Here is a 20,961-nt window from a genome sequence, read left to right as displayed (position 1 = left end):
TTGGTTCCTACCTACAATAAAAGTGTAAATTATGATTCAACAGTTGGTTGTCTGTGCAGTTTCTGAGTCAGTATTCAAATTAAAGCGATTCACCCACAATCAGAGTGAGAGGCTAGGATTAATAATGACTCCTTTGCATTCAGCAGGACGGCACATCAATACTGTTATAAAGCGAATGCTGAATCCCCTCCCCTCTGAGATCTCAAACCGAAACACCAAAAGAGGAGCACATTGCCCTATAATCAGAAAATTAGTGTGAAAAGTAGTGTCATCTGCTCTAGTCTTAAAAACAAAAATAAATCCCTGAAAATTTAAAAATCAACAAAAAGAAATTTACATATCCAACTTGAATGGTGAACAACTGAACTAAACTATTAACAAACCTAATAAATCCCTTCGAACTACTGACGATTCTGACATAAAACAGGATTTTTGTCATATGCTGTTCCAGTAAATACAAGACCCACTAAAACAACAAGAAATAGAATTTAGTCTCTCAGATTACATCTTCCAGAATATTCTAAGCATCCTTCTATTGAATCTTTTGTCAGGAATGCCTCCTGCAATTCCTGCTCTTCTGGTTTTTTTGTAAATGATGCTGTCTCATTCACAGCTGACGGTCAGAGCTGATGTCTCTCTCTAGTGCTGAGGACTCTTAGCTCTAGCAATGGGGGGTTAGCTCTGGGGTTCTGTCCAACTGTCCCCTTCTTTTATACCCTTGATGCCATATTGAGTTTTTACAATAGGATTGGTCCTCTGTTATCAAAACCATCAGATTTAAATTTAATAGATATTGGTATCCAAAGGACCGGATTTAAATTGATTGGCTAAATTGAAAAGTCATTATCTTGGCCTGTTAACTGCACAACATTGTGATAGAAATGTTTCTGTTTGTGTGCTCTCTGTTGTGATGATGTTACTCCTTTAAGAAGATTATGTCATCTCGATTTTTTTTCCCCAAGAGGGGTTGTAAAAGGCAGAGGGTCCGATTCGACTGGGCTAAGGGACTTCACTAATGGCCAACAGATATTGGCAAAGGCAACAATCGGAAAAAGGTTTGAGATTTTTTTTTCTGAAACACTTCTACAGCGAAACAGTCTGTAAGGTCACCCCCCAGCCTCTGACCCTCCAGGGAAAATAGACTGGGGCTATTTCAGCCTCTTGCAACAGCTCAAACCCTCCAACCCTGGCAGTATCTTTGTAAATCTTTTCAGAATCCTTTCATGTTTCACAACTTGTTACAAACATGTCGACTAATTCAGAGAAGCCTCTCAATTACAGCTGTAAATAGAGAAAGTGTGTTTAATCATGAGTCATGAATAAAGGCTGTATTAATCTTTTATTGTGAAGTTTTACTCCTACATCTCCAAACAGAGCATACAAACCTGGTCAGAGGGGAGTGATTGAAAAAATATGTGGGGCAAAAATTTTAGAGTGTGGCTTGTGTATGGAATGAGCTGCCAGTGGAAGTGGTTGAAGTAGGTACATTAACAACATTTAAAAGACATTTGGTCAAACACATGGGTAGGAAAGGCTTAGAAGGATAGTGGCCATGTGCAGGGAAATGGGGTTACTGTTGATGGACATTTTGGTCGGCGTGGACCAGTTTGGGCCGATGGGCCTGTCTCCATGCTGTAGCACTGACTCGTGTCTCTTTGTCTCTCCAACAGTTTTGAGTTTTCAGATGAGCATCTCACTTAATCACACTGAATAAAATCCGATCTCACGAGTCAACTCTGATGTGGAAGTGCTGGTGTTGGATTGGGCTGGACAAGGTCAGAAGTCAAATGGCACCAGGTTAGAGTCCAACAGGTTTATTTGAACTCAAGATTTCAGAGCACTGCTCCTTTGTCGGTGAAGTGATGAAGCTGCAGCATTGAAGAAGGAGCAATGCTCCTAAAGCTTGTAATTTCAAATAAACCTGTTGGTCTCTAAGCTGGTGTTGTGTGATTTCTGATATCTTCTGCTGTGGGTTTGTGTCGACCTTAATGGGATATTTTGTCCAACTCGGCATTTTTAAACAGTATCACTTGGAGGGATTCACTTGAAACCTTTCAAGAGGTGAGTTCAACAAGACTGAACTATTCAAAGTTACTTGGACTCAATTTTAAAACTTACATCAGGACCAGTAGACAGAGAGATGTACAGCACAGAAACAGACTCTTCGGTCCAACTCATCGACGCTGACAAGACATCCTAAATTAATTTGGTTCCATTTGTCAGTATTTGGCCCATTATCTTTCTGAACCCTTCCTGTTCATGTCCGAAACCAGATGCCTTCTCAGTGGTATAATTGTACCAGCCTCCACTTTCTCTGGAAACTCATTCCATACATGCACTACCCTCTGCGTGAAAACATTGCCCCTTTTAAATCTCTCACCCAGCCAAATAGCCTCTCCCTGCAGCTCAAACCCTCCAACCCCCGGCAACATCCTGGTAAATTGTTTCTGATACAGAAGTCAATGTTTTGGGAAGAACCCTTCTTCAGTCCTGAAGGAGGGTTAATACCCGAAATGCTAACTTCACCTCCTAATGCTACCTGGCTTGCTGCGTTCTCCCAGCCTCCTGCTTGCCTACTTTGGATTCCAGCAACCGCAATTATTTTTTTGTTTCTAACAAATGGTGGAGCAGACTCAATGGGCTGAATGACCTCATGTCTGCTCCAGTGGTCTTGTGGTCTTAGGTTTCTGCGGATTCTTAGGAACGTGCAGTCCCAGACTCCGAGTAATGTCGCCCACTGGAAGCAAAGTTTATGGAATCACAGAATCCCTACAGAATGTAAACAGGCCTTTTGGACCAACAAGGCAACACCAACCCTCCGTACAGTTACCCACCCAGACCTATTCTCTTAACCCTATTACTTTACATTTACTTGGAGAAAGTGAGGACTGCAGATGCTGGAGATCAGAGTCAAGAATGTGGTGCTGGAAAAGCACAGCTGATCAGGCAGCATCCGAAGTCCAGGAGAATCCTGATGAAGGACTTATGCCCAAAACGTCGATTCTCCTGCGCCTCAGATGCTGCCTGACCTGCTATGCTTTTCCAGCACCACACTTTTGACCAGTCGACATTTACCCCTGACTACTGCACCACACTTACACATCCCTGAACACTATGGACAATTTAGCTCGGCTAACTCACCCTAACTTGTACATCTTTGTATTGTGGGAGCAAAAGCGGAACACTCGGAGGAAACCCATGCAGACACGGGAGAATCAAACAGTAGATTCAAACCCGAATCCATGGCTCTATGAGGCAGTTGTGCTAACCACCATGTCGCCCCGAGCCACTTTAGAGTTGCACTTGGGGGTGCGAGGCAGTGTGCAGTCCAGAAATTTTTTTAAAAGCCCACTAACTTTCCCACTGCACCCATTGTCAGAGTGGGGCACAAGGTTTAATCCACAGTAGCGTCACTGGCAGTATCTGATTGTTGGGAGCACTGGTGCCCCCGCTGGTGTCGTCGCAAGTTGCTGGAAAATGTGAACCTCTTGCCACACTCAGGGCAGCTGAATGGCCTCTCCCCTCTATGGACCCGCTGGTGAGTCAGCAGAGCAGAAGAATTGCTGAAGCCCTTCCTGCACTCAGGACAATAGAACGGCCACTCTCCCATGTGGACCCGCTGGTGGGTCAGTAGGTGGGAGGACCGGTTAAAGCGTTTCTCGCACTCTGGGCAGGAGAACGGCTTCTCCCCTGTGTGGACCCGCTGATGCCTCAGCAGGTGGGAGGAATTGCTGAAAGCCTTCCCGCACTCGCGACAGCTGAAGGGCCTTTCCGCCGTGTGGACCCGCCGGTGGGCCACGAGGTTAGAGGAGACCGCAAAGCCCTTCCTGCACACTGAGCAGGAGAATGGCTTCTCCCCGGTATGGACCCGCCGGTGGGTCAGCAGTTGGGAGGGCTGGGGAAAATTCTTCCCACACTCAGGGCAGGCAAATGGCCTCTCCCCAGTGTGGACCCGCTGGTGTGTCAGCAGGGAGGAGGAACTGCTGAAGCCCTTCCCACATTCAGGGCAGGGGAACGGCTTCTTGCCTGTGTGGACCCACTGGTGCCTCAGCAGGGCAGAGGAATCGCTAAAGGCCTTCCCGCACTCGGGGCAACTGAATGGCCGCTCCCCCGTGTGGACCCGCTGGTGCTTCAGCAGGTCAGAGGATTTGCTGAAGGCCTTCCCACAATCAGAGCAGGGGAAGGGCCTCTCCCCGGTGTGGACACGCTGATGCGCCAGCAAGTGGGAGGAGTGGGTGAAGCTGTTCCCGCACTCAGGGCAGGTGAATGGTCTCTCCCCAGTATGGACTCGGCGGTGGTCCAGCAGGTGGGAAGAGCGGATAAATCCCTTCCCACACTCTGGGCAGGAGAACGGCCTCTCCCTGGTGTGACTGCGCTGATGAATTTCCAGGGCAGATGGGACACTGAAGCCTTTCCCGCAGTCACCACACTTCCACGGTTTCTCCATGGGGCGAGATTTCTCTGGTTTCTCCATGGCCAAAGCTTCAGCTGCACACAAACGCATGTACAAACCCTCCCTGCCGTGAATTCCTCTTTCCAGGCTGTATAATTGTGACAGGCTGCACATGCAATGCGCTGCCACAGTAGCGTCTCTCATCGAGCTCCACTGATGCTGAAAGCGTACTGAAACAGAAACCAAAGAATTTTGCTCCTTCTCACAGAATCATAGTCAAAAATCGTTACAGTCCCAATGGATTGATTGACTGTCTGTCATTGACATGAAAATGAGGACTGCAGACGCTGGAGAGTCAGTCAAAATGTGTGGTGCTGGAAATACACAGCAGGTCAGGCAGCATCCAAGGAGCAGGAGAGCTGCTGTTTCGGACATAAGCCCTTCAACTACTGAATTTGAAACTTCAGTCTTCAAATCTTCAAATGCACTGGAAAAAACAGATTATGAAAGTCATCACTGTCAGTCAGGGTAGAAATTCAGAACAAGCAATTCTACTTTATGTGGAACATTTTTTTCTTTTGTAATTCCATGAAATTGAAAGCACCATTACCCTACTCTGATTGCTCTACATTTAAACCTGATTAATGCATCTAACCTACACATCCTGGACACTATGGACAATTTAACATGGCTAATTCACCCAAACGTGCACATCTTTGGATAGTGGGAAGAAACAGGTGCACTGGAAGAAATCCGCCACAAACACCAGTCGGAGAATGTGCAATATCCACACAGACAACGGCTCTGAGGCTGGAATTGTATCTGGCTCTCTGGTGCCGTGAGGCAGCATCACGAACCACAGACACCGTACCTTCCTTTTCCAGTCCGCCACCAAGTCACTCAGCTTGAGCTCAAGCAAAGCACTACGTTTAATTTTCGCTTCACACACACTGAACTTTCGGCCCGTCCCCACTTCCCCTACAGGAAATGCAAACAGCTGGGGGGTTGCCACATCGAATCCCTACAGTGCGGAATGAGGCCATTTGGCCCAACAACTCTCCATTTACCTCCGACTAATATACCTAACCCACACATCCCTGAACACTATGGGGCAATTTAGCATGGCCAATTCATCCTAACCTGTACATCTTTGGACTGTGGGAGGAAACCGGAGCATCTCGATGAAACCCTCACAGCCACGGGGAGGACAATGTCTGTGTGGAGTTTGCACAGTCACCTGAAGCTGGAGTCAAATCCTTGTCCCTGGTGCTGTGAGGCAGCAGTGCTAACCACTGAGCCACATGCTGCCCGTGTGTGCTGAAAGAGATGCAATGTGGAACTTTATTGACTGTACTGCACAGTGGATTGTTGAGTAAGGTTGAGTCTCAAAGGATCTGGAAAGAGGTAGCCAACATTTAGGAGCGCATTGCGACAGATGCTGGAATCCGTCCTGAAAACAACAAATGCTGTAGATCACAGCTGGTCAGGCAGCGTCCACATAGAGAGAACAAGCTAACATTTCAGGTCTTCTTTGAGATTTATAAAATCTTGCTGGATACAGAGAAGGTGAATGTCAGGAGTCATTTCCCTGGAATGAGGGATTTCAAGACTAGCGGACATATTTTTAAGGTGAGAACAGAAAGATTTAAAAACAAAATAAGGGGCAACATTTTTACACAGAGTGCTTCACGTGTGGAATGAATTTCCAGAGGAAGTGGTAGATGCGCTTACAGTCACAACATTTAAATGACATTTGGATAAGTACATGAATAAGAAATATTCAGAGGGATATTGGGCCAAGCACATGTAGGTGGGACTAGTTTAGTATGGGATTATGGTCAACATGGATTGGTTGGACCGAAGGATCTGTTTCCGTGCTGTGTGAATCTGACTGGATACAGTGGATGTGGGAAAGATGTTTCCACCAGTAGGAGAAACGAGGACCAGAGGACACAGGCTCAGGGTGAAGGAATGCCCTTCAGAACTGGGATGAGGAGGAATTTCTGCAGCCAGAGGATGGTGAATCTATGGATCTCATTGCTGCAGAGCGCTGTGGATTCCAAGTCATTGAGGGCATTTAAGACAGGGATAGATAGGTCTTTGATAAGTAAGGGGATCAAGGGTTACGAGGAGAAGGCAACAGAATGGGGTTGAGAAACATATCGGCCATGATCGACTGGTGGAGCATACTCAATGGGCCAAATGGCCTCATTCTGCTCCTGTATATTGTAGTCTTAAAACTGGGCAGATTACTGAAGTGGTTTTCATGAACAATTTCAGAGTCCTGAAGTAAAGTCGTAGAGGTGTACAGCACGGAAACAGACCCTTTAGTCCAACTCGTCCATGCCGACCAGTTATCCTAACCTAATCTCGTCCCATTTGCCAGGACTTGGCCACTATCGCTCTAAACCCTTCCTATTCATATACCCATCCAGATGCCTTTTAAATACCGTAATTGTACCATCCTCCATCACTTACTCTGACACTCGTTCCATACATGTACCACCCTCTGCATGAAACACTTGTCCCTGAGGTCCCTTTTAAAATCTTTCCGCTCTCACTCTAAACCTATGCCCTCTAGTTCTGGACTCCACAACCCAGGGAAAAGACCTTATCTGTTTATAAAATCATGAGGATTATGGATAGAATAAACGTGTGGAAGGTCACCCCCCCGCCCCCCCCCCCCCCCCCCCCCCCACAAAAGCTTCCTCACTGTTCTATCTACCTGCGACTCTACTGTCAAGAAGCTATGAACCTGCACTCCAAGGTTTCTTTGATCAGCAACACTCCTTCGGACCTTACCTGATTTGCTTTTCCAAATGTAGTACCTCACATTTATCTAAATTAAACTCCATCTGCCATTCCTTAGCCCATTGGCCCATCGGATCAAGATCCCATTGTCATCTGAGGTAACCTTATTTGCTGTTCACTACACCTCCAATATTGGTGTCATCTGCAAACTTACTAACTATACCTCTTATGCTCACATCCAAATCATTCATATGAATGATGAAAAGTAGTTGAACCAGCACCAATCCTTGTGGCACAACACTGGTCACAGGCCTCCAGTCTAAAAATCAACCCTTCACCACCACCCTCTGTCTTCTACCTTCAAGCCAGATCTGTATCCAAATGGCTAGTTCTCCCTGTATTTCTCGAGATCTAACCTTGCTAACCAGTCTCTCATGAGAAACCTTGTTGAATGCCTTTCTGAAGTTCATGGAGATCATGTTGACTGCTCTGCCCTCGTCAATTCCTTGTTGCTTCTTCAAAAAATTCAATCAAGTTCGTGAGACATGATTTCTCACGCACAAAGCCATGCTGACTATCCCTAAATCAGTCCTTGCCTTTCCAAATACATGTAAATCCTGTCCCTCAGGATTCCCTCCAACAACTTGCCCTCCGGCAATGTCAGGCTCACTGGTTGATAGTTCCCTGGCTTTTCCTTGCAATCTTTCTTAAATATTGATTCCACATAAGACAACCTCCATTCTTTCATCACCTCACTTGTGACTATCGATGGTACAAATACCTCAGCAAGGGACCCAGCAATCACTTCTCTAGCTTCCCACAGAGTTCTAGGGTACAACTGATCAGGTTCTGGGGATTTATCCACTTGCATGCATTTCAAGACATCCAGCACCACCTCCTTTGTAGTATGGACATTTTTACATTTTTCAAGATATCATCATCTGTTTCCACATATTCTATTTCTTCCATGTCCTTCTCTACAGTAAACACTGATGCAAAATACTTGTTTATTATTTCCCCCAACTCCTGCAGCTCCACACATAGACTGTCTTGCTGATCTTTGAGGGGCCCTGTTCTCTCCCTAGTTCCCTTTTCTCCTTAATGTATTTATAAAAACCCTTTGGATTTTCCTTAACTCTACTTGTCGAAGCTATCTCATGTTCCCTTTTTGCCCTCCTGAGTTTACTGTTAAGTATACTCCAACTGCCTTTATACTGTCAGGATTCACTCGATCTCTCCTGTCTTTACTTGTCATATGCTTCCTTCTTTTTCTGAACCAAAAGCTCAATTTCTCTAGTCATTCAGCATTCACTACACCTACCAGCCTCCCCTTTCACCCTAGGTTCTAGATGTGAGTGGTGCTGAAAAAACAGCAGTTCAGTCAGCATCCGAGGAGCAGGAAAATCGATGTTTAGGGCAAAAGCCCTTCATCTAATCTAGAATCTGGTTTCCAGCATCTGCAGTCCTTGTTTTTACCTAGTTTTTCCCCTTTCACCCTAACAGGAATATACTGTCTCTGGACTCTCAGCTTCTTATTTTTGAAGGCTTCCCATTTTCTAGCCATCCCTTTACCTGCGAACATCTGCTCCCAGTTAACTTTTGGAAGATCTTGCCTAATACCAAGTTAGCCATCCTCAATTTAGATCTGGTCTATACTTTATCTTCACTCTTTTATAGCTCATAGAATTATGGTCACTGGCCCCAAAGTGCTCCTCCACTGACAGCTCAGTCACCTGCCCTGCCTTATTTCCCAAGAGTAGGTCACGGTTTGCACCCTCACTAGTCAGAACATCCACTTACTGAATCAGAAAATTTTCTTGTACACATTTAAATTCCTCCTTAGCTCTACTTGTCGAGGCTATCTCATGTTCCCTTTTTGCCCTCCTGAGTTTACTCTTAAGTGTACTCCAACTGCCTTTGTACTGCCTTTAAACACTATGGCAGTCCCAGTCTATGTTGGGAAAGTTAAAATCCCTGACCATAACCACCCTATTATTATTACAGATAACTGAAATCTCCTTACAATTTTTTTCTCAATTTCCCTCTGACTATTAGGAAGTCTGTAATAAAGTCCCAATAAGGTGATCATCCCTTTTCTTATTTCTCAGTTCCACCCAAATAAGCTTCCTGCATGTATTCCCAGGAATATCCTCCCTAAGCACAGTAATATATCCCTTATCATAAAAGCCACTCTCCCTCCTCTCCTGCCCCCCTTTCTATCCTTCCAATACCATGTGTGTTCTAGAACATTAAGCTGCCAGTGCTGTCCATCCTTGAGCCATGTTTCTGTAACTGCCATAATATCTCAGTCCCAAGTTCCTAACCATCATCTGCCTTCCCTGTTTGGCCTCTTGCAATTGAAATAAATGCAGTTTAATTTACCAGTCCTACCTTGTTATCTGCTTTGTTACTTCCTGCTCTGATTGTTTAACTCAGTCCCTTTCCCAACTGGACCAGTCACAGACTGATCTCTTTCCTCACTATTTCTCTGGGTCCCAGCAATCCCTGCCCCCCACCCACCCCTACCTTACTAGTTTAAATCCTCCTGAACAGCTCTCGCAAATCTCCCAGCAATATATTAGTCCCCTTCCAATTCGGGTGCGATCCATCCTTCTTGTACAGGTCTTTTCTACCCCAGAAGAGATTCCAATAGTCACATTTTTGGATCCTTTCTCCCATGCACCAGTTCCTCAGCCACGCATTCATCTGCCCTGTCCACCTATTCTCACCCTCACTAGCAACATTCCCCATTAAATGGTTAAGTCCTGGATTGCTTTCCTAAAATGCAACACCTCACGTTCGTCTAAATTAAACTCCATCTGCCAATCCTCGGTCCATTATCCCATCCAATCGATTATAATTTATAGCAAATTCTCTTTCCTCTCTTATTCCCTAAAAGCTGAAAATCTCCACCCCACACACACTCCTTTTATTCTCATTTTACTGAACCTAATCCCTGCTCTGCCTCATCCTGAAAAGTCTGGTTCATGCTGATTAACAGGCCTACACTCAGGGGGGATTTAATCAAAACATAAGAATGCTGAATGGCTTGGACAGAGTGCATGTTGGGGGAGATGTTTTCAGTGATAGGAGAGATGGGGACTTGAGGACACAGCCTTCGAGTAAACGGAAGATCTTTTCGAACAGAGATAAGGAGAAACTTCTTCAGCCAGACAGTGGCGAATCTATGAAATTTACTGCCACAGAAAGCTGCGGTAGCCAAGTCACTGAGTATATTTAAGACTGAAACAGATGATAGGTTCTTGAGTATCAAGGGGAGAAAGCTGGAGAATGGGGTTGAGAAATTTATCAGCCATAATTGAATGGTGGAGCAGACCCAGTGGACTGATTGGCCTAATTTCTGCTCCTGTGTCTTATAGGCTCTTGCTGTTCTGGACACAGTGAGAGAAACTTGGGAGCAGGAGTAGGCCATTTGGTCTTTCAAGCCTGCACCAGCATTCAACAGATCATGACTGGATATTAATCTACCTACATCTAGGTCGATAAACTGGGATTTTTTTTCACTGGAGCATAGAGGTGACCTCACAGAGGATTATAAAATCACGAAGGATAGAGATGTCCTTTCGCTCAGATGTGAGCTTCAAGATTAGGGAGCACATTTTTAAGGCGAGAGGAGAAAGATTTTAAAAACACATCCGAAGCACCCTTTTTTAAGAGAGTAGTTTGTGTGTGGAATGAATGTCCAGAGAAAGTCCAGAGGTCAGATCAGTTTTCCTTCGTGTGAATCCAAGGAAAGCGATGGGATCAGACGTAGGACCAGGCTGTGCACTCAGAGCATGTGCAGACCAACTGACAGAAGTCTTCTCGCACACCTTCAACCTCTCCCTGCAGCAGGCCACTGTCCCTGCCTGTTTCAAGAGGGCCAACATCATCCCTGTGCCTCAGAAGACTCATGCAGCACGTCTCAATGACTATCGCCCAGTTGCCCTAACTCCGGTGGTCATGAATTGCTTTGAAAAGCTGGTCATGGCATTAATCAACTCCAGCCTTCCCACTACTCTTGCCCCACTCCAATTTGCCCATCGGCAAATTGGGATCCACGTCAGATGCCATATCATTTGCCCTTCCCTCCTCCCTGGAACATCTTGACACCAAGAACAGGTACGTAAGAATCCTACTTGACTACAGTTCAGCCTTTAACACTATTATCCCCTCGACACTGATTACTAAACATAGTGATCTCGGACTAAGCCCCACTCTCTGCAACTGGATCCTCAGTTTCCTGACCCACAGGCCACAATCAGTGAAGACTGGGGACAATATTTGATCCTCACTAACATTCAACACTGGACCCCTCCAGGGGTGCATACTCAGCCCCCTACTGTACTCACTGTATACCCATGACTGCGTCACCAAATACAAGACTAATGCCATTTACCAGTTCACTGTCACCACTATAGTCCGTCAAATCTCAGATGGCAACAAAACAGACTGCAGATGGGAGGTGGAAGACCTGGAAAAATGATGCACTGAAAACAAACTAGATCTCAATGCTAGCAAAACCAAGAAACTCGTTATTGACTTTTGGTGGGATGTTACTCATGCACCCATACACATTAACAGCACAGAGGTGGAATGAGAGGAGAGTGTCAAGGTCCTGGGAGTGGTCATCCACAACAAGCTGTCTTGGATGTATCACTACCTGGTATGGCAACTGTACCATTCAAGATTGGAGACGGTTACAGAGAGTGGTGAACTCAGCCCGGACAATCACAAAGGCCAACCTCCCATCTATAGAATCCATCTACCAGACCTGCTGTCAAGGGAAGCCGCCAGCATTCTTAAAGATCCATCCCACTCTGGCAATGTTTGTCTACAACCTCTACCATCGGGGACAAGGTACAGAAGCCTGAACAAACGCACCAGCCAGTTTTGTAACAGTTTCTACCCTACTATTGTTAGAATACTGAATGGACTCTCAAACTCTCAGGATGTGTCTGAACCTTTGTTTTTGTTTTTGCCACTGTTCACCTATTATTTACTGTGCGACTTAACTATGTGATCGCAAGACAATGCTTTTCACAGTGCCTCAGTACATGTGACAATAAATAAATTCAACTCAGTTCAAGTGGTGGATGTAGTCCAGTTAAAAGGGTTAAAAAGCATTTGGATCAGCACATGAATAGGAATGGTTCAGAGGGATATGGGCCAAACACTGGCAGGTGCAACTAGTTTAGTTTGAGAACATAGTCAGCATGGACTAGTTGGACAGAACAGTCTGTTTCTGCACTGTCTGACTGTCTAACTGTTCTGTACTGGTCTTAAACCCATTTTCTTGCCTCCCCCCATAACCATCCACTTCCTTGTTGTCGAAAATTCAAATGAAATCAGCCTTAAATATATTCAATGAACCCCACCCCCAACTGCAGGAAGACATCGCCACCTCTGAACTCAATTCCTCTTGCTAATGTACCACTTGTCTTGCTCATTGCTTGCTGGTATAGAAGGACGCTGAGGCCTGTTTGTACATCAACACATCATTCCTGATGAAGGCCTCGTGCCTGAAATATCGAATCTCCTGCTTCTCAGATGCTGCCTGAACCTGCTATGCTTTTCCAGCCCTACACTTTTCGACTCTGATCTCCAGCATATGCAGTCCTCACTTTCTTCACATCCCAATATATCACTATTTAAGGAATGCGTCTCCTTTCTGCTTTTTTTTAAAACAGCAAATGCGATAACTTCACATTGTGCTACTACATTTGCCATGTGTTTGCTAACTGAGACACAATCTTGGACCAACTTTTCCAGACTCTCTCCCCTCGCTGGGATTCACTCCCTTTCCTTTCAATTACTGCAAAACAAAAATTGAACCCCAGAATGAAAACAAATGGAAAAGGGGGTGAGAAAAGAAAGTGCCGTACTCACAGACGTTGGACAGAGGAAAGAAGTTGCAGTCTGGGGTGAAGCTCAATCTTCATTCAGAGAGGAACAACAGCAGTAGCAGCTTCAGAAGCTCATGGTCAAACTTCCGTATTCAGAAGAAGGGCTTTCCTGAAGAAGGGCTTATGCCCGAAACGTCGATTCTCCTGTTCCCTGGATGCTGCCTGACCTGCTGCGCTTTTCCAGCAACACATTTCCAGCTCTGATCTCCAGCATCTGCAGCCCTCACTTTCTCCTTCCGTATTCAGACAATAGCAAGGCTCTGATTGACAAAGGAACCAGGCTCCTTCCGGTCATCCCAAGCTCCCCATTGGCCCATCAAAAGAAGGTCGCGGTCCGTAATTACGGACAGCGTGGGGCATGCGCAGTTCTTGTTAACGCCGCTGAACATGCGCAGTACTTACTGACACCGAGGAGTATGCGCAGTGTGGTCTGTGGCGATGCTGGTGTTGTTGACAAGATTTTGTACCCGAATGTCAAATGTCAACAGGAGTTTAAAAAAAAGCTGAAGCCACATTTTTTTAAACCTGTAGCTCGACATTTTATTGCGTTTGCATTTTGTGTGACTCCTCAACTTTTGAATGTCTTTTCCCCAGGGTAGGGGAGTCCCAAACTAGAGGGCATAGATTTCGGTTGAGAGGGAAAGATTTAAAAGGGACCTCAGGGTCAGAAAACAACAGTTTGAAAGTTAATTCCCCTCAACAAATGCCCCATCTTATGCCCTGAATAAGATAGATTGTTCACAGCCTATTAATCATGAGTAGCAATGATGTTGTGAAACTTAGAAGGGTTCAAAAACGATTTACAAATATGTTGCAAAGGTTGGAGGGGTTCAGCTGCAGGGAGAAGCTGAATAGGCTGGGGCTGTTTTTCATACAGCGTTGGATGCTGAGGGTTTATAAAACCTTATAGAGATTTATAAAATCATGAGGGGCTTTGATAGGTTAAATAAACAAGATCTTTTCGCTGGGGTGGGAGAGTCCAGAACTAGAGGGCATTCATTTTGGGTGAGAGGGGAAAGATATAAAAAGGACCTGAGGGGCACTTTTTTCACGCAAAGGGCGGTGCATGTATTGAATTAGCTGCCAGAAGAAGTGGTGGAGGCTGGTACAATTACAAAATTTAAAAGACATTTGGATGGGTATATGGGCCAAGATTAATTAAGGTACCTGGTCAGCATGGACCGACGGGTTTGTACAACTCTATGGTTCTATTTCTGCATAGTCAGAATCAATTTCACAAGACTAGGAATAGGCCGTCCAAAATTATACCCTGTCCTCAACTGTGGACTAACTGGACATATTTGAATGCAAGTTTCAGAAAGATGTCTGCAGCTTTTCTATAAAGTTGAACATGCTTTCATGATATTTCTGAATATATCATTTTAGCTATTCTCAATTTTAAAGATCAGTAATTTCTCATGCAGCCGTGTCTACCAGGTAGAGTCATCAACATCCATTCTCTTTCTCTCTTCCTAGAAGGGTTTGACACAGCGATCGAAGAGGGTTTGAGGCATCCGCAAGGACAGGGAGTGGGTGGAAGAGAAGGAGAGAGAATGGACGGAGGGGCAGAGTGCAGGGGGTGAAAGAGATAATTGACAGGGGGACAGAGGGTGGGAGGATGAGAACACTGGGGGGAACAGAGGGTGATGGGAATGGAGAAGATTGCGGGGACCGATGGTGAGGGAAAGAGAAAGACTGGTGGGCAGAGGTGGGGAGGAAGAGAATGCAGGGCAGAGGGTGGGGGTTGAGAGAGAATGGACGGGGACAGTGGGTGGGGAGAGATTGGACAGGGGGGCAGAGGGTGGGGGGGAGAGACTGCCCAAATCCCACCTTCCCCAGGACCGGTGTTGATATCTCACGAACTGGAACCCACTCCTCCCACTCTTCCCACAGCAGACTTGTGTCAATCATTTCTCAATATATACGTGGCGAAAGCAGTAGAATCATAATTCTGACAGGCCATTCGGCCCATCAAATTCACACTGACATTCCAAATAGCATCCCATCCAGACCCATCCACTGACCCTACAGCCCTGCAGTTCCTCATGGCTAACCCACTCTAATCTGCACACTTCAGAATGGCCAATCCACCCGAAACTGCAGATCTTTGGACTGTGGGAGGAAACCAGAGCACTTGCAGGTAACCTACACAGACACAAGGAGGAGGACGTGCCAAAGTCCACACAGACAGTTGCCCAAGGATGGAATCAAACATGATCCCCTGGCACTGTGAGGCAGTGGTACTAACCACTGAGCCACTGTGCCGTCCAGAGTTAGCTTCTAACTTTTCACGCACCCTCAGCAGAGGCTCTCTCCTGACATTTGTGGACCACACCTGTTGTAACCTCCATTTCCCACATCTTCAGCCCTGAGCACATTGGTCCCGAATCCTGGCACCAGATAGACACCGATGTCATCTGGCCTCCTGCTAACAACTGCGGAGACCGGAGACAATCCCTGTCACTATTCTGTCCCTTACCACCACCTCCCCAATGTTGTTCATACTCCCAGCACCCAGCCAGTTCGCTCCTCCACTCCCTTGCAGCCTTCTCTCGGATCCCCTTTACCTGCCTGATCCACACTCACACTTCCTGACCCTGTCCACTGACTCAATCAGAAGGGTCTGTCCGGAGAGGAATGACCAACTCCTGGAATAAAATGACTGGTTATCTTTTTCATCAAAGGTCTGCAGCCTGGCTTTCAGCTCCATCTCTCTGAGCCAAATGTCCTCCAGCATGTGTTTGCCCTGGATCACAGCATCCAGAGCCTCCCACCTTCTGCAAATCAAAAGACAAGTCCCACCTTACACTCTCCAATGTGTGTTGTGTAACTGCTTAATCATTTCTGGTGGCCGAGCAGAGGCTAAGTTCAACTTGGATTCCAAACTTGGGTATCAATAGCCATGAGGATGGCTTCAAATGGACCTTGGGTTGATGTCACACTACATGTGACTCCACTACACTATACAGTCTCGCTCTCTGTCTCTCTCTCACATCCACACACACATGCATGTAAGTCAATAGGGTGAATTTGCGGAATTATATTTGCAAATACATTGTATTTTGCTCAAAAAGTGCACAATCTGCAGGCAGTCAATGCATGTAATAATTTTATAAATTCCTACTTTGGAAATAGAACCAGTCTGACTCAAGATTGGGATACTGACAGACTTGAACCTCACACCTTCCATGCATTGTCTGAGCTGTCACTTCTTTTTATAAAATAGAGTCATAGAGTCTTAGAGATGTACAGCATGGAAACAGACCCTTCAGTCCAATCCGTCTCCGCCGACCAGACATCCCAACCCAATCTAATCCCACCTGCCAGCACCCAGCCCATATCCCTCCAAACCCTTCCTATTCATATACCCATCCAAATGCCTCTTAAATGTTACAATTGTACCAGCCTCCACGACATCCTCTGGCAGCTTATTCCATACACGTACCACCCTCTGCGTGAAAAAGTTGCCCCTCAGGTCTCTTTTATATCTTTCCCCTCACCCAAAAGGAATGCCCTCTAGTTCTGGACTCCCCGATCCCAGGGAAAAGACTTTGTCTATTTATCGTATCCATGCCCCTCATAATTTTGTAAACCTCTATAAGGTCACCCCTCAGCCTCCGACGCTCCAGGGAAAACAGCCCCAGCCTGTTCAGCCTCTCCCTATAACTCAAATCCTCCAACCCTGGCAACATCCTTATAAATCTTTTCTGAACCCTTTCAAGTTTCACAACATCTTATGGGCGGCACGGTGGCACAGTGGTTAGCACTGCTGCCTCACAGCGCCAGACACCCGGGTTCAATTCCCGTCTCAGGCGACTGACTGTGTGGAGTTTGCACGTTCTCCCTGTGTCTGCGTGGGTTTCCTCCGGGTGCTCTGGTTTCCTCCCACAGTCCAAAGATGTGCAGGTCAGGTGAATTGGCTATGCTAAATTGCCCGTAGTGTTAGGTAAGGGGTAAATGTAGGAGTATGGGTGGGTTGTGCTACGGCGGGTCGGTTTGGATTTGTTGGGCCGAAGGGCCTGTTTCCACACTGCAATGTAATCTGTAATCTTTCCGATAGGAAGGAGACCAGAATTGCATGCAATATTCCAACAGTGGCCTAACCAATGCCCTGAACAGCTGCAGCATGACCTCCCAATTCCTGTACTCAATACTCTGACCAATAAAGGAAAGCATACCAAACGCCTTCTTCACTATCCTATCTACCTTAAGTTATCTCGAGGATATGACTTAAAAGAAGTTCTAGGATTTGCATATTAATGAACTGAAACCTGCAACCCATTCTAAAAGATGAAAGACTTAACAGCAATCTTGGTTTGTTCAATATATCATTTCAGTTGCATGACCCTGATCTTTTGCTATAAATTCTGTGTCTTATGATCCTGCTCCACAGCTACCTGATGAAGGAGCAGCGCTCCGAAAGCTAGTGCTCCCAAATAAACCTGTTGGACTATATCCTGGTGTTATGTGATTTTTAATGTTGTTTCTCATGAACACAGCCACAACACTTCCTGCTGCTGCCAGGAAACATTACAATGCTGATGAAACGATGCAGTACCTGCAGAGATGAAAATCTTAACAGTTTCTAACGATACTTGCTACTGATTCACTGCTCCTTCTGATACACGACTTTGGTAACGTAGTGCTGGAAGCTGAGTGAGCAGCTTTAAAACAGAAACTGTTGGATTTTAAATCTTTCAATGTCTGAGTCCAAATTTAGGTAACCATTATTGCGACCCAACTTTGTTGCAGCTTCATGATCTCCCCAGCAAAAAAATTACAAAAAGTAGCTTTCCTTTTCTTCAACAGCTGAAGCTCAAAGCACACACACACACACACCCCTGACCTCCCCTGACACCCCAGTTGCTTTATTATTGGTAAGCACTGAGGTGTCCCTTTGTAACTGAATCCTTCATACAGTCTTAACCCGGAGGAAGTAATGCCTCACTCAACAATTTCAACCCATATACTGTATCCAAGTAAGTTTCTCCCCACTCATTTTCCGGGGGCAGGGGTGGGGACAGGGGTTTAAAGTCGACCATATTGCTGAGAGTCTGGAGTCATGTGTAGGCCAGACCGGGTAAAGGATGCATCTGGGATGACTGAGTGAATCCTTTCCCACAACAGCAGTTTCCTTCCCTAAAAAAATCATGAGTGAATCAGATGAGGATGTTTTCCCCCTGAAAATGGTTTCACCATTAGATTCTGAACTCCAGATTTCTGACCAAATTCCAATCTGCCATGGCGGGATTCAAAACCGGGAATTCCCAGAGCTGAGGTAGTAATCCAGTTGATAATACCACTCGGCCATTGCTCCTTCGATCCCAGTGATGGCACATGAACTCACTAATGCCTCTGGAAGTTGTCCACCCAACCAAATCCCTTCCTGCACTCAGGGCAGGAGAACAGCCTCTCCCAGTGTGGACCCACTGATATGTCTGCAGGGTAGATGAACTCATGAACCTCTTCCTTCAGTGACAGTAGGTGAACGGCCTCTCCCCAGTGCGGACCCAAGGATGTTTCAGCAGGCCAGGAGAATTGACGAATGTATTCCTGTACTTGGAGCAAGTGAATAGCTTCTCCCCAGTGTGAACATGCCAGTGCATCAGCTGGTTGCACAGCCAACTGAATCCCTTCCCACACACAGAGCAGGAGAATGGCCTCTCCCCTTTGTGAATGCTTCTATGAGTCTCCAGCACTTGACGGGGAAGGGAACCCTTTCCCACAGTCCCCACATTTCCACAGTTTCCCCATGGGGAGAGCTTTCCTTGTGTCGCTCTGGGTTTGAAATTACCAACAGAATGGGTACACAGTCTCTCTCCACCGTGAGGGGTGAGACTTTGATTCCCCAAACTGAGTAACTGGTTTCAAGCACTTTTCACAGTCAGTGCACTGAATCTCCCTCACTTGGGTGTCTCCGTATTCTTCCTGCCAAAGTGTCCAAAATCTCTCAAGCAGACAAAAGCAAACATTTCTTCTCAATTGGAATGGTTGCTGATATTCAAGTCCCAATGAATCAAGTGGCTCTGTCAGAAGTTGATGTATCATTTGCTTTCAGATTTCTTTCTACATGTCTTCCTGCAAAAATAAATTCACAAAATATGTGATCACAGTCAATACTGTTAAATGAACATAACATAGGTGACAATTCCTGTAGTTTGCCAGATGCCTGATCACATATTATCCAGGACACAGAAACCTGAAAACCCTCATGCAGCCAGATAGCCTTAAGTGTGTATGGAGGAAATCTTCATTTCGGTGACAATAACCTGGAACAAGCTGCCGACAAAGACACTGAAAATGGAGCTGAATCAAGGACAATGAAAATGAAATGTTAAGGCTACTTGAGAAAAACAAACCAGTAAAGTTGCTGAATGACTTTCTGCTGTCCTATTCAATAAAAAAGATGACAAGAAATACAGAATATAACTTCAGTGCTAGATTAGAATGTGAAAAATAATAGCCACAAGGCTTTTATAACAGCGAATAATATCAGATATACACCATATGAAACAACATATGTCTACATTTTATATCAACGTGCCAATCCCTTAGATTCTGCTCCATCCCATGAGTAACTACCCTTTTAATTCTGAACATGAGGAAAGAAGTGATCTTTTTCCACAATGCAAATTGTAGATAAATAAACGTATCAAACTGAGGGGAAAAAAATTAATATACCGTTAAGAAGGACAGAGAGCATCTGACACCTGTGCAGAGTCTGCTCCCTCCCTGGATTCACTTCAGTTGCTACAAGTGATTAGTGTTTCCTCCCTCTCTCTCTCCCTCCCAGGATGAGGAATAGAAAGGGCGAAGATATTGCTTTGCTCCCACGATTTCTCCATGATGTGGGAATCCTTGTCTCTCTCCAGCTTTAACAATCGGTTGAAAGACGTTCATGTATGGAACGTGTTTCATCTATTGCTGCTGCGAATGGGGTGTTGCTGTTTCAGGCTGTGAACCCGCTTAAAGCTCTTCCCACGGTCAGTTCATTGGAACACGCTCACTCAGGTATGCATACCTCAGTCTCACTGATGTTTGAAACCTTGTGAAGCAGACAGGACAGGAGAGAAATAAAAAAATTCTACTAGATTCATAGGCCGATGATATTCCCGTGCCAATGAATTGATTGTCTCTATCAGATCTTGTTTTGAGATTTCTGGCTGTAAATCCTCCCTTTCTCATATCCTGTAAAAGGAGATTACAGAAGACATTGCTGTCTACACAGTATAGAAATTCAAAACAGACAATTCTGGTTTCTGTGGAACATTCTTTCTTTTCTCCTTCCCTCAAAAATGTGAATCGCAATGCTACAGTTTCCCTCCATTCTTACTCTACTGTGGCTATTATCACCCTCACTCCCGTTCTCCTAAAAATGCTGAAAAATGTTGACTGACAGATCCTGTGGAACCCTAGGTCTGAATATCATACATAAGTTGAAGCATTTTATCCATATCTCCCCTGTCAAGGTCCCACAGGATGTTTATAAGCCCTTTGGCCAAAATAATCCATTCACCCCATCGAATCTGCTCCACCATTTATTAAGAGAAAATGAGGTCTGCAGATGCTGGAGATCAGAGATGGAAATGTGTTGCTGGAGAAGCGCAGCAGGTCAGGCAGCATCAAGGGAACAGGAGATTGACGTTTCGGGCATTAGCCCTTCTTCAGGAATGAGGAAAGTTTGTCCAGCAGGCTAAGATAAAAGATAGGGAGGAGGGACTTGGGGGAGGGGCGTCGGAAATGTGATAGGTGGAAAAAGGTCAAGGTGAGGGTGATAGGACAGATTGGGGTGGGGGCGGAGAGGTCGGGAAGAAGATTGCAGGTTAGGGAGGCGGTGCTGAATTTGATGGATTTGACTGAGACAGGCTGGGGGGAGGGGAAATGAGGAAACTGGTGAAATCCGAGTTCATC

General features: G+C 45.6%; 1 protein-coding gene across 1 annotated transcript in view; it reads right to left on the bottom strand.

The window, feature by feature from the left end:
• Positions 1-2,651: 2,651 nt before the first annotated feature.
• The window catches only part of LOC148143937 (uncharacterized), a 148,636-nt gene continuing 130,326 nt past the window's right edge, over positions 2,652-20,961 (bottom strand). The window contains exons 4-5 of the mRNA XM_087975285.1: positions 3,493-4,285; positions 2,652-2,737 (exon numbers count right to left, since the gene is read on the bottom strand). Coding sequence (XP_087831411.1) covers positions 2,652-2,737; positions 3,493-4,285 — 879 coding nt within the window. The remainder of the gene's footprint in view (positions 2,738-3,492; positions 4,286-20,961) is intronic.

This window comes from Chiloscyllium plagiosum, unplaced genomic scaffold (assembly GCF_037043375.1).
Source record: "Chiloscyllium plagiosum isolate Xiang-an unplaced genomic scaffold, Cpla_swu_hap1 HiC_scaffold_27, whole genome shotgun sequence".
In the NCBI taxonomy this organism is placed as follows: domain Eukaryota; kingdom Metazoa; phylum Chordata; class Chondrichthyes; order Orectolobiformes; family Hemiscylliidae; genus Chiloscyllium; species Chiloscyllium plagiosum.
Note: the sequence above shows the minus strand (reverse complement) of the source record. Positions and strands in the feature narration are given on the sequence as shown.